This window comes from Cydia splendana, chromosome 8, assembly GCF_910591565.1.
Source record: "Cydia splendana chromosome 8, ilCydSple1.2, whole genome shotgun sequence".
NCBI lineage: Eukaryota > Metazoa > Arthropoda > Insecta > Lepidoptera > Tortricidae > Cydia > Cydia splendana.
Genome location: NC_085967.1, coordinates 11,667,313 through 11,689,039, shown reverse-complemented (window position 1 = coordinate 11,689,039; position 21,727 = coordinate 11,667,313). Strand labels below are relative to the sequence as shown.

The following is a 21,727-nucleotide window of genomic DNA, read 5'->3' as shown; positions in this document are numbered from 1 at the left end:
CCAGATTCTTGTGGCTCAAAGATACCTCTAAACCTGTATCTCAAGACAACCTACTATACCTTAGGTTTTGTAGAGTTCCATTTGGCGTCATTTCATCACCGTTTTTGCTTAATGCGACTATTAAGCACCACCTGTCCAATGCAGAAGATCAGCAAGTCAGACAGAAAGCAAATGACATATATGTGGATAACTTTGTTTCGGGTACCGACACTACGGATGAGGCGATGAAACTCTACAAAAATCTAAAAGGATCTTTTCAAGATATTTCAATGTCACTCAGAGATTGGAGTTCAAATTCTAAGGAATTTATGAAGAAAGTCTCTGATACATGTAAAGAAGATAAAGTAAAGGTACTTGGCTTAGAATGGGACATAAAAAAGGATACTCTTCAGTTGAAACCTAACTTACAAGAAGAAGCTGTCACAAAAAGAGGAATACTGAAGACTATTGCATCAATCTAATCCATGTGGTTATGCAGTACCCTATACCCTATCATCTAAACTATTTTTACAAGAGCTTTGGAAAGCTGGAGTGTCATGGGACTCACCATTATCGAGCGAACTAACGGAAGAATGGAACAAGATCCGACAGAATTTAGAAGCCATTAGGAAGGTGTCGGTGGACAGATGCTACATGAAGACACCAGTGGGAAAAGGCTACCAACTACACTGTTTCACCGATGCCTCTCTACAGGCTTATGCAGCATCAGTCTTTTTAGTCTGCGGCTCGGAGAAAAGCTTCATTATTGGTAAATCTCGGCTGATACCAATAAAGGACCAGGAGAGTCTCAAGATACCTCGTCTTGAACTTTTAGGAGTACTGATTGGCAGTAGACTGATAAAGTTCGTTCTTAAGTTTCTCCAGCAGAAGATAGTAAGACAAGTCTTATGGACTGACAGCCAGATCGTCATAGAATGGTGCAAATCTGACAAGCTATTGCCACCCTTCGTTGCCAGGCGGATAAAAGAGATCAAAACAAATAAAGATCTGGAGATCAGATACCTTCCAACAGAGCTAAATCCAGCTGACGTCGGCACCAGACCCACCTGCTCGAGAGAGGACAGGGAGAAATGGCTGAGTGGTCCACAATTTATAGTTCAAGATCCGAAGACGTGGCCAACAACTTCAGGCGGTGGACCAACCAGTTCTCTCTTGATTGGGGAGGGTCTTGGGATCCAAGAAGATGAAGAACTGATGGAAATAGTTGATCCGGATATACACAACGTTAGTCCGATGGAAACGGAGGACAGTATAACTGAAAGGGAAGTAGCGAGTCATGACAATGATCAAATGCCAGATAAGTTACTAAAATTGAAAGAAATTCAAGCTGAATACTTTCCTCTAGAGGTAGAAGGAAAGGTAACTAGTTTAAGTTTGAATTTAGGCATATTTAAAGACATAGATGAGTTACTAAGGTGTAAAGGTCGTATGAAACACGCAGACTGGACATTCGATAAACGCTACCCTATACTTATACCAAAAGATTCAGATTTCACCAACGAAATTATAATGAAGACTCATCAAGAAAATAAGCATGTTGGAGTAAGTCACACGTTAGACAAGATAAGGGAAACTTACTGGATACCACAAGGAAGAAGCCAAGTTCAAAAGATTTTGAAGAAGTGCTCCGAATGTATGAAGCATGACGGAGGGCCATATAAACTACCAGAAACTCCTGCGTTACCGAAAGAGAGGGTCAATTATAGCTCACCATTCACATACGTTGGTACCGACTATCTGGGACCACTTCTAGTCAACAATGGGAATGGCAATTGTAAAAGGTGGATTAGCCTCTACACATGCTTAGCCGTAAGAGCCATTCACTTAGAAGTTGTAAAGGACCTAACTGCGGAAGAAGGTTTAATGGCCTTACGTAGAATGATTTCAGCAAGAGGTGTACCTACCTTAATAACGTCTGATAATGCGGCTCACTACAAGTTACTCTCAGAGATTCTTCAGAACCCATACTGCGTAGAGAAAGAGATAAGATGGAAATTTATACCACAGTTAGCACCATGGCATGGAGGATTCTATGAGAGATTAGTTGGTTTGGTTAAAAACTGTATGAAGAAAACATTACAGAAACATTTGTTGAATGACACTCAGCTAGTAACAGCGGTGAAAGAAATAGAAGCAGTTCTTAACACAAGACCCTTAACTTACGTAGATTCAGAGCCGGATCATGTACTAAAACCTTCAGACTTTCTTACTATGGGAAAGTGTATCATTATGGAAACTTCAGATAAGGATCCTACGACGTCGCAAGGGACGGTGACTAAGGACAATTTAATTAAAGGTTGGAAGAAAGCACGGATAATTCTACGAGAATTTAAAGAGATGTTTGAGAACAGGTATCTCCTAAATTTGAGAGAAAGATATTCCCACCATCCTAAAGAACCTAGAGTAACATCAAAGTTAGCACCTCAGATAGGTCAAATCGTGCAGATTAAAGGTGACACGAAGAACAGGATAAATTGGAAAGTTGGGAAAATAGTATCTTTAAAGGAAGGCGCCGACGGTTTATGTAGGGTCGCCACGGTACGAGTAGGAGATACAGAGTATACAAGATCTATCGCACATCTCTACCCGTTAGAGATCGAAGATGGAGAAGAACAGTGTAAACAAACATCATCTTATGAAGAAAGTGTAGAAGAACCGGTGCAGATTCCTGATCTTCAACGTCCACCAGACAAGGATGACGTGACGATGGAATCCCTCAAAGACGTTACTGAGCCTCCACCTGCGCAAATATCCACTCAAGAAGTAAGAGATCAACCAGAAGAAGTACAGCCTCATGCCTCGCCAGAAGAGGAACCGTGTTCCTCTAAACAAACAGTTGAGTCTATATCTAGTGAGTTAAACGAGCCTAAGCCTAAGTCTATGTCCGAACCAGAACCACTCGCGGTCGTCGACCTCGAGTTTTACGACCACACTGTTCCCGAGTCACACCACCTAGAGGAAGTTGCGCCAGAAGAACAACACGACGAAGCAAGACCTAAGAGAGCGGCAGCTCTCAGAGCCCTTGAGAAGATCAAGGAATGGACCAGCAATCTAGTCGCCGTGTTGCCGCCTGAGGCGGGGTGTGTCGTGACAAGCACGAATATCTAATGTCACAATACAAATTTCCTAGCGGCAACACTGAACAGCGCCCTCTGAGTGGAACTGTGGTAAGTTATTCCAACGTGGCAAGTTGTAAGGTAAAAACCAGTATGGCGCGAAGCGTGTGAGTGCATAAAAGTGTAATATACAGTGAGGAAGCCCACAGCTGTCCTGAGTCGTCTAAAGCTAAGTATCTTATGTTACTTGGTGCTCACAGTGGTGGTATGGTTTCTCTATGCAATGATCCCCTTTATCCAAGAGCAGTAAGTTCATATGAGGTTAGCTTGCCGCGGGATCTGCCGTGGAAGCTATTCCTGAGACCATCTTAGGTAAGGCAAACTAGGTTTTTCTGTCTGGGTATGACTTGATGTGCCCCAGGCTTCATCTCCACCTGGGTAGACTAGATGCGCCCCAGTGTGCGAGAGCCGTGGCGGTTTCGGCTGCACGGCTAGAGGCGTGTCGATGTGCGGCAGTTGCCTCGGCTCGGATGTTAGGCGTCCGGGTTATCCGACCATGTGTCGGCGGACCCCCCGCGGGGGGGGTCCTTAGAACCTTCATCTCCACCTGGGTAGACTAGATGCGTCCCAGTGTGCGAGAGCCGTGGCGGTTTCGGCTGCACGGCTAGAGGCGTGTCGATGTGCGGCAGTTGCCTCGGCTCGGATGTTAGGCGTCCGGGTTATCCGACCATGTGTCGGCGGACCCCCCGCGGGGGGGGTCCTTAGAACCTTCATCAGGCCTTGTAAGATGGTTCTCTTTTGTTGTAGAGATAAGTTATATGTATAGAAGGTGATGGTTGTATGAGAATACCATATTCATGAGCAATTAAACCCACAGATCTCGGGGTCAAACAACCAGCCACCATAAAGTAAAGCGAAGCAGACTGAAGCTCCTCTGGCCCAAGAGAAGTGGATCAGAGAGAGCGAGGATAAAGAATCCTTCATGGGAGATGAAGGTATGTATGCCAAGCATTCTGTTACTCTTACACCCCACACCACACAAACAATAATAATTAGTGGCCGCCTTTCCCCTTTTACGGTCTTATTTGTATACCGTAAGTGGCTGGGGGAGAGGTGGCCACAGTTCTCGAGTGAAGACCACGTGCCGGAAGACGCAGCGTGGGAAGGCCCCATGGACTGACGATCTGGTTAAAGTCGCGGGAAACCGTTGGTTGAGGGCAGCGAATGACCGTTCGTTGTGGAGATCAGGCTGACGCAACTAGCAACAAAAAAAGGTTTTGTATAGACTTCAGTGACCTAGCCATAGCCAAAAAAACAAAATAAAACATCAGTGCTATTTATCTGTCAAGTCAACTGTCAGCCACAATGCTTTGTTGCTTGTCATGGCGGTTCGTAGGTTTTACTTACGTATTTCTTGCAATTTCTTTTTTAAAAGCCTTCGTTATTTTCCAAAACAGTCAAACGTGATAAGAACATACAGTGAGTCAATAGATTCTCTTTAAATGCCACCGAAAACTAAGTTGTTTCAGTGCGAAATATGTGGCAATTGATACGCTCGCGAAAATCGCAAAAAAGGAAGTTTATGGCGAAATTTCCATTAGATGAAGACCGGTAAGTATTGCTTTAGATACTTTTAGCCTTATTTTGGTGTAGCAGGCTATAAACACATCGAAAATTAGATATTTCATATCCAATTTCATAGTGAACTAGCGATGTACTACAAGTATCGATACGAAGTATCGATATCGACTGCAGCCTAATTTTTTATCAATGTATATAAAATAAAATGAGTGAATTTCCTGGTATACAACATGACTATAATTATTTCTCCGAATATTTTTAGTGGGAAATTATTTATCATCTGTGCATTATAGCAGGAGATCTAAGGTCCACCACCTTGCATTTTGGAGACAAAGCAAACCGCTTGGAACAGGTATTCCTGGGGGTGATCTGAGCTGATTAAGCCCGGTTGCCAAGAGGTTCCCCCCAGCAGGTGGGCAGGGGAGGGGGGGAAAAAGTGCCTCCGGCGCGCCTCACTCTAAGCTTAATATCTGCATACATCTCGCAACTATATCAAGTTTGGTGTCTTTTTCGTGTAACTCGAGGATGACGAATTCATTTCTGTGACTAAATTTTCACTCACCCATACAAAAAATTCGAGAAATTCAAAATTAAAAAAAAACTTTTAATTTTTTTTTCGTAAATCCTCTATAAAATTTAAACTATGAGGATTTCCTACAGAAAAAAAATACCTGTGAATAGCCCAATTATCGTACTATACAGAATAGTAAACTTGTCAAACATTTTTTTTCATAACTCTGTTAAAAAAAATGTTTTGTGTCGCGCGGCGTACCTGCACTGTAAGAGTATGCAGCGTTTAGGATTTTTAAGTATGTTTAGATGATTTCTGATAAGTTGTTATTCTTCTGGTTGTAGATTACATTAATAAATTACTTCTGGACGTGATATATATACAAATATATAAATAAATATGTTGAGAAAACTTTCGCCAACAGAGTTAAGTATTATAAATGTGATAAAATTAACATTATTATTTGTATGTATTTTCCATATCTCGGGACCATGGGGTCCCGGACCTTTGGGAGGCGTACGTGGGGCCGAAGCCAACAGCGCAGAGGCCCTTTAAGGCACTTTAATCTAAAAGCAAGGGATACATGTGGTGGATACTATCCCCGAACGCACAATGTGGTACATCCGGAGATGGTCCCCTCCAGGTGCAAAGACTATTGCAGTGCAACACTTTTGTGCTGCGATGGGAACTAAGGTCATGGGCTATAGATTTGAAAGTTGGATGGACTGGATAATGGGCTATGGGAGAGACTAGCGGACCCCTGCCGTGACAATCAGTCTCAAAATTGTAAATGACAGGTGGTGACTCGCCAACTCATTGAGTGGGCCCCGCAATGGCCGCACGCACAGTGCGACAACAGGGCAACACTTTGGAGTGGTTGTGAGGTTGTCGAGAGGTGAGTCTACGGTAGCCAGATCCCGGTAATCCGTTCAGCAGGCCGCCGGCTTTATGACATTTTACACTTCCAACCTGGAGCATAAGTCCTGCTCTTGCGACTCCATTCTGGCCAGCCAATCAAGGCAAGCACAGAGGCGAGGGCCAGATGACAGGGCCCTCTGGAATAAGGGTCCGCGGTGTCGCCACTCACCGTCAGCTCGCCACAAGCTGCCCCCGCGGGACATTATTATTATTAATGTGGTGTTGTGGGCCTTTGAGTGTCGCATTGACCAGCATTGGTCTATTGTGACGGCCCTTTAAGTTCATTACTAATACCCGTTGCATCCAGAAAGTTCCAGATTCTTTGGGCCGTAATGTTTTGTACCTCATAGGGTTGCACTACGTGTCGCCCTAGGTAGGTACTTCTTTTTGACATTAGTAGTCCACAAGAACAGAATGTGCATTGCAGTCTCCTCTGACTCCTGACAGAACCTGCATGTCGCATCTTGTTTCTTGCCAATTCGAAACATATGTTTGTTCAACTTGCAGTGTCCAGTCAGTATTCTGGTCACCGCGCAGGTTTTGTGCCTTTTGAGTCTTAAAAGCTCCTTAGCAGTTTTGCTGTTGAACCCTTTGATCAGAGCTTTCGAGTGTTCTTGTCCTTTAACGAACTTCCACCAATCGATTGCTCTCGTTTTTTCTAAGTTGCTGAGCAGAGAATATGTATCTCGTTTTGTACTTCCACAGAAGGGTTCTGGGCCGACCAGGGGTGTGTCTGCGCCCTTTTTTTAGCAAGTTCGTCCGCTTCTTCGTTTCCGTTAATGTCGGAGTGCCCTGGTACCCATCTAAGTGTAACTTTGTTGGAGTAAGCCAGTGCATTTAGGTTTGTTTTACAGTTCTTGACTAGTTTTGAGTTTGACTCAAGGGATTCTAGTGCCAGCGGAGCAGCCTGGCTGTCTGAGTTGATGTAGATATGTTGGTGTCTTAGGTTTCTATCCAGGTTGATCTCCGCACATTTGTTGATGGCGAAGACTTCTGCCTGGAAGATTGAGGCCAGTGTGCCCATGCTGACGCTAGCTCTGACCTCAGATCTCTTACCATAGATCCCACATCCTACATCATTGCCTTTCTTGGAATCATCTGTATACCAGATGTGGCTTCCCTCTTCGACGTACATTTGGTTGTTGATCCATTTGTCTCTAGGAGGTATTTCTACTGTGTACAGTTTGGTGAGATGACATTCGGTATGCGTGTCATCAGTGGGCATGCTAAGGGTTGAAATTCGCAAAAACCCAGGCCTTTACATCTCGGAGTAAATATCTATGGAGTAGAGACGCGCACTAATTTCTATCTGAAAAATTCTGTCGTTTTTGGCGCGGGGGACGAGGTAACGCACACAAATAATGTTAACACTAATGCATTTTTAGCATGCGTCGCTACACACGCACACGACAAAATTATCAAACACTAGCAAAAACTATATTCACACAAGTACAAGAACAAACACAGACAACCCTGTCCGTGAACGAGATGACGTCAGTTTTAAGTAAACCTAGATAGTGCGAGGGACGCGCCGATAATATTGTCGATATTTTATTGACCATGAATTTTAATTTCTGCTTCTATCAATTATAATAATATTACAATATCAAGTCTTTCTACCAGCATTTTACTAACTTTCAATTTTTGTATTGTTTTTAGATGTTGTTCTAATAGTTTGTCAATTTGTTTAGGGCGAATCTTGCAAGCTGATATAGAATGATTTTTTATTATCAATTCATTAGTTAATATTTTACATGTTGGTTTACTTCTGAAAGCAATGCAATATACTATTGAGCATGCAGATCTGATGACAGAGATGGAACGCGGCCATAGGATGTCATTTAGGGGATATTGAGTAGGGGATAATTAGTATATATATCGGCGGTAGATCGTAAAATCGGGCATATCGAGATATTCCTAGGCATATCATGAAACTCCGCCATTTAATAATCTGCCTTTTGCATTTTTTGCCACTGCTAGTGCTGCATTCTATATGGCATTTGGAGCAGAATGCGTAGGTAGCTAGGTAGGTACTAAAATCATACGCTACCCAAACACGTACTATAAGTAGGCTGTCAAGCCATTTCAATGGTTATCATTTGCTAACATGTAGGACATCCTACTTATTCGATATGCCTAAATGTTGAGGTTTGCACGGTATGGCTGGTGATCACTAGTCAGAACATGACATGCCGGCGTTTCACGATCTGCTTAGGAATATCACACCTTGAAGTTAGCACGATATGGCTGGTGGTCACTAGGCAGATCATAATCTGCCTAGGAATATCACTCCTTGAGGTTTGTACGATATGGCTGGTGTTCGCTAGGCATCATGACCATCTGTATATTATTCATTATGTTTATATCGATTTTACCGATATTGGTTTTTATAGTGTCCCATCACTAATATCGGTACGGTGATACCAGAGTAATAAATTAAAAGTGCCTATTTCAGCCGTAAATACCTTAAATTAATAAAATATTTGACATGTTAAATAAAAATATATAGCTGGTCAAGCAAATCTTGTCAGTAAAAAAGGCGCGAAATTCAAATTTTCTATGGGACGATATCCCTTCCCGCCTACATTTTTCAAATTTGCCGCCTTTTTGTACTGGCAAGATCTGCTTGACCAGCTATATGTAGAAACTAAAGGAAAAATTAATTTTCAAAAAATAGTCTATCGGTAATTTTACGTTATTTAGGGGTTGTGCACAAATCACGCGAGATGTTTTCGACTACTTTTTGATCCCCCGTCCCCTTTTTCTTTATTCTTATAGATCTATTTATTTGATTAAATAGATTAGGTTGATATGAAACTAAGGTGTTATATAAAAATAATGTGTTACATAAATTATATAACAAAAAGCAACGCAAATAGGGCGTATTACTGCAATGTTCTGCCGCCAGAGTGTAGCACTAAGCTAGCTATAAAATTTTCTCTTTTCTCTTTATCGCTCAAATATGGGGCTGTCCATAAATTACGTCACCGATTTTTGACGATTTTGGACCCCCCCCCCTATAATCATCCAAAAATCATGCTTCAAATGACCCCATTTCCTCCTACTTCATGCTACCGTCATCCGATGTCCAGACCCCCCCCCCCCCCCTAATTTGAAATGACGTAATTTATGAATAGCCCCTATGCAATAGTGATAGAGAGGTTAGATAACGAAATTTAATATTTCTTGTTCCGCGGCGGACCCCCAGATTGTGATGGATTGTGGTAGTCGCGCCCCCTACGCAGAGTTTCGCATAATATTTCCTATTAGAAATTCTACTCGTACCTAAATAATATTTAGAAAGTCTTCTTTAGAATTACCCTAAATTAGATCTAATACCATATCACTGGTATCACTGTCAGATTGACAATGTTTTTTAGTTATTTGCAAAGTTAATGCACTATTTGATAATATTTAGATGTAATAGTACCTACATATGATAAGAAACGTGTTATTTTTGTAGACTAGACGTTTTCGATCTCATTTTGAACGAGAAAACGCTGCAATTCGGCATTTTCGGCTCCTATCATTCCGCTTAGACTGACGTTTGCTGAATGGCGTATGACGTGTGGCAACTAGTTTTATATAACCTCCTTGACCGGCGGCCGCGGACTTTTTGCAGAGGGGAACGCCTGTTAATGGCCGCTCCATAGATATTTACTCCGAGGTTAATGCCTGAGAGCGCCATTTTGGCCTATTTAGCGTGCATATTCTGTAGACGCACTGCTTGGCCTCCTTTTGCACCTGCAAGTGGAGTGGTATGATGTCCAGCAGTGCCTAGATGCCGCTTCCGGTGTCGAGCAGTAGGCGCCTGTTACTGTTAAACAAGCCGTGCGTTGCAGGCTGTTTAGAGTGTCTATTGCTGTCTTTTGGCTGGTTTTGTTACACCAGACTGCGGAGGCGTAGGTGACAATTGGCCTCACTACCGCTGTGTATAACCACAGCAATTTGGGTCTTAAGTCCCATCTTGCTCCTGCCATTCGACAGCATGACCACATGGCCATTTTCGCTTTTTGTATAATGTTTCTCAGGTGAGGGTTTCAAGTTAACTTTTGGTCGAAGGTGACCCCTAGATACTTGACCTCTGCCGAGAACGGTATTATTTGTCCATTATGCCTTGGTTTTGTGAGTTTATCGAGCTTCCGTTTCCTTGTGAATGGTTAAATGGCTATTATGATGACGTGTAAAAGTGCCCTTGTGGCCTATTTGCTGAATAAATGTTGATGTTGATGTTGATGTTGATATTACAGTCTTGCTCAGATTAATGGACAAGTCATTTTCTCTACACCATTTGAATATTGTGTTTAGAGCTCCTTGCATTAGGTTGGATATTGTGTTGAGGCAAGGGCCTTTGACGATGACTACAAGGTCGTCGGCATATCCTTGTGTATCAAAGTCTTGACCTTACATGATTGCAAGAAGTTGGTCCACTGCTAGGGTCCATAATAGTGGGGATAAAACGCCTCCTTGTAGGCACCCTTTAGTGGTATAAAATTCATGCTCTATATAGTATTGATGGTCAGAGTGGCTACTCTGTTCGAGAGCATGCTATGTACCCATCTGGTGGTTTCTATTGGAGGTTGCATATGTACTGGACTGGCACAATATACTGTAAACATATTACGTCTAAAGTAATGTCAATGTTTGAATATGTTTGAATAGAAAATATATTGATTCTACCCAAAACTAGCGTTTACTATCAGCTCCACTTATTCTGCTGGAGACCAGGACCCTGGTTCTTCTAATAGTTTCGTCTACTCCCTTTGATTTCATACCATTGAGTATGGTCTCTGTGGGCGTATTGTCGAAAGCACCTTCAACATCAAGGAACGCACATAGAGCGGTTTGCTTTTCCTGTAGGGTTTTCTGCACCTTGTCAACCTGGTTGAAAATTATTTCGGTGACACGGCGGTTTTCAGTTGTGTCGCATGTTCCGGTGTAGGATTTGGTCTATGTTTGGGGACAGATTATAGCCCCTCAGCAACAGCCACCATGCCCTGCTGACTGGGGCTGGTCCAAACAATATGGTTATTGGGAGCCCATATGGACAAGCCTACCTGCGGCGGCTGCTGCTTGTTTAGAGCTTATTCGTTGCCGCTGCAAAACAAAATGCGCAGGGAGGTGCAACTGCGTTAAAAAAAACCTAAAATGCACAGTCCCATGGGCATGTAATGGCAATTACGAACAATATATATCTTATTTTAACCCGCATTTTTGTCAAACATCTCCTATGTTAATTTTATCACATTTATAATAGTTAACTCTATTAGCGAAAGTTTTCCCAATATCTTTATTTATATATTTAATTTATATTTGTATATATATCACGTCCAGAAGTAATTAATTAATGTAATCTACCACCAGAAGAATAACAACTTATCAGAAATCATCTAAACATACTTAAAAATCCTAAACGTTGCATAACGCTCTTACAATGCAGGTACACCGCGCGACACAAAACATTTTTTTTAACAGAGTTATGAAAAAAAATGTTTGACAAGTTTACTATTCTGTATAGTAGGATAACTGGGCTTTTCACAGGTATTTTTTTTTCTAGAAAAAATCCTCATAGTATAAATTTTGTAGAGGATTTTCAAAAATAAAAATCTAAAGATTTTTTTTGAATTTTGAATTTTTCGATTTTTTTGTATGGGTGAGTGAAAATTTAGTCACAGAAATGAATTCTTCATCCTCGATTTATACGAAAATGACACCAAACTTGATATAGTTGCGATATGTATGCAGATATAAAGCTTAGAGTGAGGCGCGCCGGAGGCACTTTTCTCCCCCCTCCCCTGCCCACCTACTGGGGGGAACCTCCTGGCAACCGGGCTTAATCAGCTCAGGTCACCCCCAGGAACACCTGTTCCAAGCGGTTTGCTTTGTCTCCAAAATGCAAGGTCCCCTTAGAAAACGGGACCTTAGATCTCCTGCTATTAATGGAATGGACATTATATTATATATTTTTGGAATCTAGTAATAGGGGATATTACTGCAATGTTCTGCCGCCAGAGTGTAGTACTACCGACTCCAGTAAATTCATAGACTAACTTATACATACTCTGTGTTAAACTGTTTTTTGACAAGTTTTCACAGACAATAAATTATTATGACATTGATGCATAGACCTGTATAATAGGGACAAGACATATTGTTCTATACGTACAATTGCTTATACAAATAGCACCCATTTTGACGACACAAACATAAATATCTATCTATCTCGTTTTTACTCAGCACTGTCACCCACAGCAAAAAAGGATGACAGTATTACGGTACGTACATAAAGTGGTTCATGAAAATACGTAAATACCTAATGCGGCCGAAAATCCGCCATGTTTAGCGGCCTAAATGTCATTGTCAGTCAGTTCAGCCGTTCGTGGTGAAAATTCGTGGTGAAAATGAAAATTATTAATTATCTTTCAGTATTTTGCTACTGTTTGAAAATAATTGAAGCCAAATGTGAACAATTACGTCGCGAATATGCCAGTGTGTAGTGTATTAGGGTGCTGCATAAGAAAAACACCAAATCAGCCATCTTTAACCTTACACAGGTACGCTATAATTTACATTAAAAATATTGGTTATTGTTAATGTTCCTGGGAATTTTAAGGATGTTTCACATTATAAATAGCAAGGTTCTTATGTGCAGTTATAGATCATGAAGTGATTTGACTTATTTAACTATATTTTTACGCTTAAATAATGTAAACATTTCAGCTAGGGTTGTACTTTATTTATCGACTTTGATATCGATTTATTATGATTGTTTATTTATATTTTCTTATTTTATCATGCTACCCCGCTTAAAACCAACTAAATTATCTTAATTAAATAATTAAAACATGTTTTACAGGTTACCAAGAAATGAACATAAAAAGAAAAAGTGGTTGGAGACGGAGACCCTGACCGACTCTCGGGAGCACTCGGGTCCGTGGGGTCGTTACTCCACAAGCTGCCCTGCGGGCTTTTTTATATTATTATTATAGTTTTTTTTATGTAATTCGACATTAAGAGACCATATAGGTACATCAATAAGTAATTGTAATATGTTAGTTTGGACTGGTAGTTGCAGTTAGTTGTATTTTATAAAATTGTTGATGTATTGTTATTATTATTGCTTGTATGTAAATTCAATGTTGACGTGTACAAGTGCCCTTTTGACCTATTTGCTAAATAAATGTTGAAGAAGATGAAGTTGAAGAGCGGAAGTCATTCCTTATTTTTGTAATTAAATAAATGTTCTGAAGGTGTTTTGTTTTTTTCACCCGTCGCTTGATAAGTTTGAATTTGTATCGCTCTCACTTATAGGTACGGCGCACCAAGGTCGAGGTGCGGTGCGGTAGTGTGTTACGGACTTTAGGGTTAACAACACAACAAAATTGATTGTAATAGAGAGGTAAAGTCTAAGAAAAACACGTACACTTATTCTGACATCCAAAACAGATGGCGCTGTACTGCGCCATGTGTTTTGCGGTCACTGAGTTGTCAAACGGCAACTTTTGAAAATCAGAGTTACCGCAAAAATCGCAATATATATGGAGTTGAACAGCGTCATCTCGGTTTACCTGTTAAATTCGAAGCACGAAATTGTCTTAGATTTTACACATCTTACTCAATCAAAGTATCTTTTCACATAACAATATACTCATAAAGAATATTTATTTACTTACTTACTATTAAAATATAAATTCCACAAATAATTCATACATATTCATTATTCATTCATATTTTAAATAAAATGAGCCGAGAACGTTCAAAAGTTATCGATGTATCGATAAAACCTAGTAACAGTAAAAAGCTTTTGGGCAGCACTAAAACCGCCATGTTTAGCGGCCGGATGACGTCACACTGGCACGCATTTTTCGTTGACGTTTCACTTCCATAGGTTTCATATTTCAGTGCATTGATGCATCAAGGCGGTTTGTTAACAAGGTCCTAAGTACTTACTGGTAAACGTGAAAATATAAATTTAGTTATCTGCCTTTTTATCGCTCGAATATGCAAGAGTGATAGAGAGGATAACGAAATTTCGGTTTTCTTGTTTCGCGGTAGACCCCCAGATTGTGACAGATAGTGGTAGTGGCGCTACCTACGCAGAATTTTGCGTGATATTCTCTATTATTTACGATTTTAACCTAAAATATAAGAAAAAGTATGTGTCTCTGTTTTAATTATTAAATGTTTTCAGATGCAGGCAGTGGCGCAATTAAGTTGTAAAGGAAGACTGAATTTTATTATTCAAGAATATCATGTATAGAAAAAAAAACATTTAATCAGGTGAACACACATTTTCCTCTGTTACCTGTGGACCGTCGGACCGTCGGGATGTATTTTAAATTAATTATATTAAACTATTAAAAAAAATTACATATAGCTGCAATTTCTTTGTCTACCCCGAAAATTTTTTTAAACTAATTTCGGGTAGTTTAATGGTGTTTTATTTATATCTCCGTTGGCATTTGCTGGGACGTCAGTCGAAAGAGAATTAAATCACTACGTTTTACGTCAGTCTTTCCGTGACCACATCACCACAGCTGGGGAAACTCAGCTGAAACGTCGGAATTTAAGGTAAAAACAATGAAATTATATCGCAGTAGACCCGTTTGTATTATTAAATAAATATATTCAAGTCTCCAAAATATAGTTTATATAATGGAACGCGTGCAGAATATGGTAACTAAATAATTTTAAAGGAATGGAAAAGCCCATTAGCAGCATTCGTGGAGAAAGGGCAGCGCCGTTGCGCTGTGTGATCACGAGCAGCGAGGGCACTCTTATTGGATTTATTTCTCCGGTGGTATATCGTGCCCTAGGATGGTATGGCCCCCATTGTGGATAGTCCGCGATCGAACGGGCGCGGGTAATGAACCCGAGCATCCGCGGGACCCGCGAGCGCCCCCCTCCTGCGCCCCGGCCGCGGCGCCCGCGCACGTCTCGCACGAACACGACCACGATGCTCCTTAGGGCTCCTCGGACTTGGAAAACAAACATTGTTTGTATTGCTATCTGAACTAGGCAGTCTACTGATGTTTAGTGATTTTGTTTTGCTTCTCTGCCGCACCGAATGAATAAGTGTGGTATTCTTAAATGAGCTCAATCCGTTTACTTTTATATTCTTTGACGAATAGAAGATAGAAGTGAAACATTTTGCATGCCTAATAATTATAATAACCTCAATTCTGTATATGTGTATAACATAGGCATCTTCCGAGCTTCCTAAATTCTAATCAGAAGATATATAGATATTTGACTTTTGCCTTCATTGTATTTAGATGCTTACACCATTTTGTATCTAGTAAATATGTTAGGTAGACTTACTTCATTGATGGACGTTAATTACTTAGCTTGTGCCTACTTACAATAGTTAGGTAAGTATTTTGTATGGTATTCTACTTAGATACCGTAAAGCTACTTTGGTAGAGTAATTACTATGTCGATAACGTCACTACAAAGTTCAAATTTGTCTCTGCCTCTTAATACGGAACGTTACAGAATCGATTAGTGCAATCAGTACGTAATTTATCGTGACGACAATAGTCTGCAGCAACGGCACTGGCGAGTTGGCGACGCACGCGACGTTGCGCACAACTTTATTCACAAAACATTTTATACTTTTCTACGGGCCTGGTTTCAATTGACTTACATATTTTGGTACAAACTGTGCGACATAGTAGCTTACATTGGCATTACACCGTATCGTTCTTTATGAACATCCCTGTAGTGAGCCTGCGTGTAACACTTTACATACCTTGCTTGTCGGTAGACGCGCATTGCAAGCAGGTTAGAGCCCTCTAGCGAAATATTTACGAGTAAATCACTGCCAAATGGACCAGCCAAGGCATATGCGCATCGATAAATCGTAATGCAGATCTATTTAACGAAGATTGAAATGTTCTTTCGTTTGAAACAAGGCGCAAAATGTGCGAATGCAATAACACATATAGTTTGTCAAAGGACTGTCTAATTTCAATCATAGACAGAGAGAATCATATTATATTTGTCTTACACTAAGTAGTACTAGCACCCAAAAGAAAAGGATGAGTATAGTTTTCCTGGTTTTTACTGACTGACAAATTGGTTTGACCAACTATAAGTACAATATCAGATTTTTAAAATTCTGTTAAGTATGCCCAAAGAAGCGCAAAATATTTAGGCATCTACCTATATATCTAGGTTCAGTCGAGGTCTCTATAATAAATATATACATACGAGTAGACCTGACATTTGCAAATTTGTCGCAACGATATTTTGAGCCTTGACTCTACATATTGGAATAGTATTGTCACAATTATTTTTTTATTTTATTTAACACTTTAAATTTCGTGCTACATCCAAATGATGATGTCATTATAATCAAGTACCTAATCATCAATGACTTATTCGTTTCTCCTCACTTATTTGCATACAGTCATGACATAACGGATGTGACACTGGCGCCAAATGTGTTTTCGCTTCCAATAGGTTTTAATGCACGTAGTGCGTGATGGAGAATTTAAAGCAAAAATCCTAGTTCGTTGCAAAAATCTCACACGTAGTAAAATTTTACCTATCCCGGCCTAACTACAATTTTACATGTATCTGCTATCAAATACCTTGAACTAAATATGGTCCCCAGGCGCCGACACGGTTGCACGTACATCTAAGTAATAGCATAATTTAACAGTACGGTTACCATCAGTTTGTCACTGACATAAACGCCGTCGATAACGTAATTTACTTTCTATACATCTCGCTCGCACTCGCATATTAGTGCAAACGGGATGTATAGAAAGTAAATTACGTTCTCGACGGCGTTTATGTCAGTGACAAACTGATGGTAACCGTACAGGTTGCCTGGTGATATCGTGTGTTAAATGATAATTACCTAGTATTTTCTCAGTATGTTGTTTGCTACAATGAAAAACGAGAAAAGAGCATACTCCCAGCTTAAACGCCGGCAACGCATTAACAACCCCTCTGGCGATGCAGGTGTCCATGGGCGACGTTAATTACTTACCATCAGGCTATTCGTCTGCTCGTTTGCCTCTTATATCATAAAAAAATCCTATTCCAGCCGACCGACCTATTACGTGCTATTACTACTATTATCACGTTTTTTGGTGCAGAATTGTGCGAGTTTATTGACGCAGCGACCGTTAGAGGGGTCTCGTGGGCAAGGGAGCGGAAGCAGCCATATCCTGAGCGAAGGCATGCCGTCTGAATATAATCAGACCTGTTATTTTATTGCTCACCGACCAATCGCCATTACGTTAACCATCGCAAGTGATCTCGACATCCGTAGCTACGGTGAGTAATCGGAGAACACATTTAATACTAGTTCGTCACAGCCAAGCGCTCTGAAAGCAATGGAAATAGATAGCTAGGCCGAACATGTCCCTTGGGGCAATTTGCTCTGCGCACTAAGCTTTTAGGTATATATTTAGGTATACGTGCCGTGCCTAGTATTATTAATTTATTACATATGATAGTGAATACATTACACCTAGTCATGACCATCACCAAACAGTAAAAAATAGGCAGATTGTACGAGTGTCGGTGATAGTACTATAGCCTATAGCGTACCAAAAGATGATTGCAACATTCTTAGAAAGTTGTATTGTACCCAACACGATTGGCTGGCCCGACTAAAGGATATCACTTATATTTTCACTTGGTCCATCACTGCGATCCGATCTTGGTCATGCTGTGTAATAAGTCACCTTATAATAAAAAAAAAATGTACATCTACATCAGTGACACGAGAAAAATTTGGAGATATTTGTTGATTCTTTATGTTAGGTACTCACAATCAGAAAATAACCGTTAAAATGCGAATATGAGTGATTCTAGTTTACATAATATACTACTGCAAATGTGCATCTAATATTGTCAATACCTAAGGTTCGGGTAATGTAAGTACTGAGTTCGAATGAACGTTGCTGTTCCACGAGTGAGACACCAAATTAGTATTCCGTCGGGGTGGAAACCACAATAATGAATATGTGTCGGCTATGATTTCCTGTCTCCTTGTGACTGTCGCGGAGTCACGCCCTGGCCGTGCCCCTCCCCCCGACCCCATCTCCCCCCGTAGACCCGGGCCTCGTCCGCGATGCCCTCTGCCCGATCCGGTCACCGAACACTGTGACCTCTCGCTGAATATCTTAATAAGCGCTAGAGTCGCGAAGATGTCACACAGATAAATCGCCCGCCTGTTGCCAACTGTAGCTTATGTATCTCAACAAAATACTGAGGTATTATACGTTTATGGAAGGTAATTTATTCCTCATTCGAGACAAAAAACGGAACAATTTTAGCAGCGGACGTATCACCTTCAGCATATGCAACTGAGTTCGCATATTTTATGCAAATAGCAAGCAGTATTTAGCAACACTTTCGGAACGTCTTTGTGTACAAGAACGTTAGGTTAAAAACATAAAAAATAAATGTCTGTTACCATCAAGAAATAAAATAGTTTAAAAGTTCCAAGGGAGCGTACTTTCATAAACGGTAACTGATTAATATCGGAATCAACAAATAGCTTCGTAATGATGAGATATCATTTTACTTTTGTACTCGCTTGGCTTTTTCTGTGCAAAGAACAAGTTTAATTGAAGCACTCTGTAGATTATCTTGGGAGGAATCTGAGCACAGTCAGTTAAGTAATAACGCTTCATTGTTGTGTGACGGATTTGGTATTTTCATTTTTTTGAGTTGAGGTGCGTTCGGGTTGAAAGGTTCCTATAAAAGACTTCAACGCGCTGCAACGAGTAATCAATAAAATATCGTTGACAGCACCCGCCGCGCTCCACAATGTTTGGCTTCAAGAATAAAAAGTAGGTACCTTCTATGTTAATTACATTAAATTTAATGACAAATGATTGATACCTACGATAAGTACTTAAAGGAGTAGGAACATTATAATGTACGTTTTAAAATAGAAGAACATTTAAAAAAAGTTGGTAAGGAAAGGCAACTTTCTAGTCTGTTCGAGATCCTGAAAACGGTGAAAAATAGAGATAATACTCCTAAAAATACATGTGATACCTCATTAGATTCGTCATGATGCCTAGAAAAATGTATTCGAAGCGTGTATTAGCACACAAAAAATATCAAAAGTTATAAACAAAAAAAGGGAGGGAAAAGTAGTTATTTTTTATGTCCCCAATATCTCAAAAAGTATAAATATTTAAGAAACCAAACTTAATATTATAAAAGAGGAGGATATTTCCAATAAAACATTTGTAGAAATTTATCTTAAAGTTATTTTTTCAACAAGTTAGGCTATTATTAATTAACATAATTTTCTCGAACTTCCTTCTTTATTGAACACGAAAAAAAAATTATAAGCAACTATTGTAAAATTATGTCGCTCTTAAGAGCTCTTCTCATATACACGTCTAATAAGATCAAAACGAAACAATTGCTTTTGGAACTGTAATTAAGAATTCTATAAAAAAATACACCCTCCTGAATTAATTTGGATTATATATTTATATACTTACAAGTTTTGAATCAATTTGATTACCTAAAAAATTAGGAACATAAAGAAACAAAAATAACAATATACTTTAGCTCAGTATTTGGGTCCTAATCCTCGAACTTTTACCACGGTATTCCTCCTGCTCCATCTTCGCACTGAATGTGCCTTCTGACATGTTTTCATTGTTTACACATTTTACGTATCTGAATCGGCCATCAAATGCACCAGTATTATCGCAGAGCCACCTAATGGAATTCCTATCATCAATGGCGTATACCTACTGAATATTATTTATCCGTGGCGGGTTTAAATAGATTCTTGATAATCGCTGCTCCGATTTAATTTCACCGCGGTCGTGAGCGTTTGAATGCGTACCTGCAGGGCTCAGGCCTATAAATATATCGAGATTATAGTTCTAGATGGATAAAATATGATGCCTTTCAAGATTCCACACTGTGTTGAGCTTTACTTTTGTACAACCATTTTTATTTACTTTTTTATTTTACTAGGAACGTAAAAAGGAATGGTTTTAAGGATTACATACATATTTGTATTCTGATGACGTGTCTTCTACCGTGTCAGCGAAACTACCTAATGACTGATACGTACATATATTGTGGATAAGGGTTAAATAAGAAAATTAACCTTTATAGCCCTTAACTCTTGTGTATGTCTACAGGAAAGACGTGAACACAGTTTTGTTTGACCCAAATAACTAACAATTTTAATAGATTAGGTGTCGGTCGCGCAGGGCACACATTTAAAATAACTTCCAAACAGGAGGTTCTAAGTACACCTACAAAGTTAAAATTGATGGTTTGGCTAAAATTTTCTAACATTTTATTAGCGCTTTTGGTTCACTGAACCCTTATAGACCTTATAGTGTTGTAGAAAAGGCGTCAAGCAAGGCTGCGTTTTGGCACCAACTCTTTTCGCTCTTTACTTTGCTGTGGTCGTCAGAGATGCCTTACAAACGTTAGCAGATGGCATCCGTATTCGTTTTCGCACTGATGGCAGTGTGTTTAATCTAGCACGACTAAAGGCGCGCACGAAAGTATCTCTAGCGAATATTACGGAGATAATGTACGCAGACGACCTTTGCTTTGTGGCGGATTCCCCGGATAGTCTACAGACGCTTATGACGAGCCTCAATGAGTCCTGTCAGCGCTTCGGCCTTAAAATCAGTGTCAAAAAAACCGAAATCATGGGGTTGGAGACACTAGCGCCCGTTGATGTCAGGCTCGGCGACGACTCTCTTAAGCAAGTAGACAGATTCAGATATCTGGGGAGCACAATAATATCCAAGTGCCACCTTGACGACGAAATTAACAGTAGAATCGGAGCGGCTGCCGCTGCTTTCGGCAAACTGCGCGTCAAGGTGTTCCGTTCACATGACATTAAGCTCCAGACAAATGTCTCTGTGTATATGGCAATAGTTCTGCCCAATCTCTTGTATGCCTCCGAAACGTGGTGTCTCTACCGAAAACACATTCGGACATTGGATAGGTTTCACCTTAAATGCCTGCGTGACATTATGAACATCTCTTGGTCAGATCGTGTCAGGAACACCGAAGTGCTACGCCGTGCTAATGTCAGCGGCATTGAAGCCTATCTAATGCGGCGACAGCTGCGATGGTGTGGTCACGTCTCCCGTATGTCTAATGACAGACTTGCTAAGCGCATCTTCTACTCTGAGTTGCAAAGTGGCAAGCGGAAACAGGGCGGCCAACTTTTGCGCTACAAAGATGTGCTGAAGCGTCACATGCGGAGATGTGACATTGAACCATCGCACTGGGAGACTTCGGCACAAGATCGGCCGAAGTGGAGGCATACAGTGAGTACAAAAGTGCAAGCCTTTGAAGAGCAGAGGCGAGTGGAACTCGACGCGAAGCGTGACGAGTTAAAGGCCCGACCACCTGCGGTCATAAATTACAATTTTGTCGGAGGGGTGCTGACCTGCGGTGAGTGTGGACGTACATTCACCGCAAAAATAGGCTACGTCAGCCACCTGAGAGCTCACGATCGTCGCTCTCACTAGCCAGTAAATACCCAGTCGCCGAGGCCGAAACCGGCTAGGACAGGATGATGATAACGTTTTAGAAAAGGTGTACAGTCGACGTCAAAGATATGGGTACACTTTTGAACCCTATGCCTTTGTAATAAAGGCGAAAAATGTAAACATATCTTTGACGTCGACTG

The 21,727-nt window shown here is 40.5% G+C and overlaps 1 protein-coding gene across 1 annotated transcript; it reads left to right on the top strand.

Moving 5' to 3' along the window:
- The first annotated feature begins 481 nt into the window (after nt 1-481).
- Nucleotides 482-4,018, top strand: LOC134793124 (uncharacterized). Its single transcript, XM_063764672.1, has 2 exons — nt 482-3,167; nt 3,934-4,018. The coding sequence occupies exon 1, from the start codon at nt 634-636 to the stop codon at nt 3,106-3,108; it is 2,475 nt and encodes an 824-aa protein (XP_063620742.1). The 5' UTR covers nt 482-633; the 3' UTR covers nt 3,109-3,167; nt 3,934-4,018.
- Nucleotides 4,019-21,727: the final 17,709 nt, after the last annotated feature.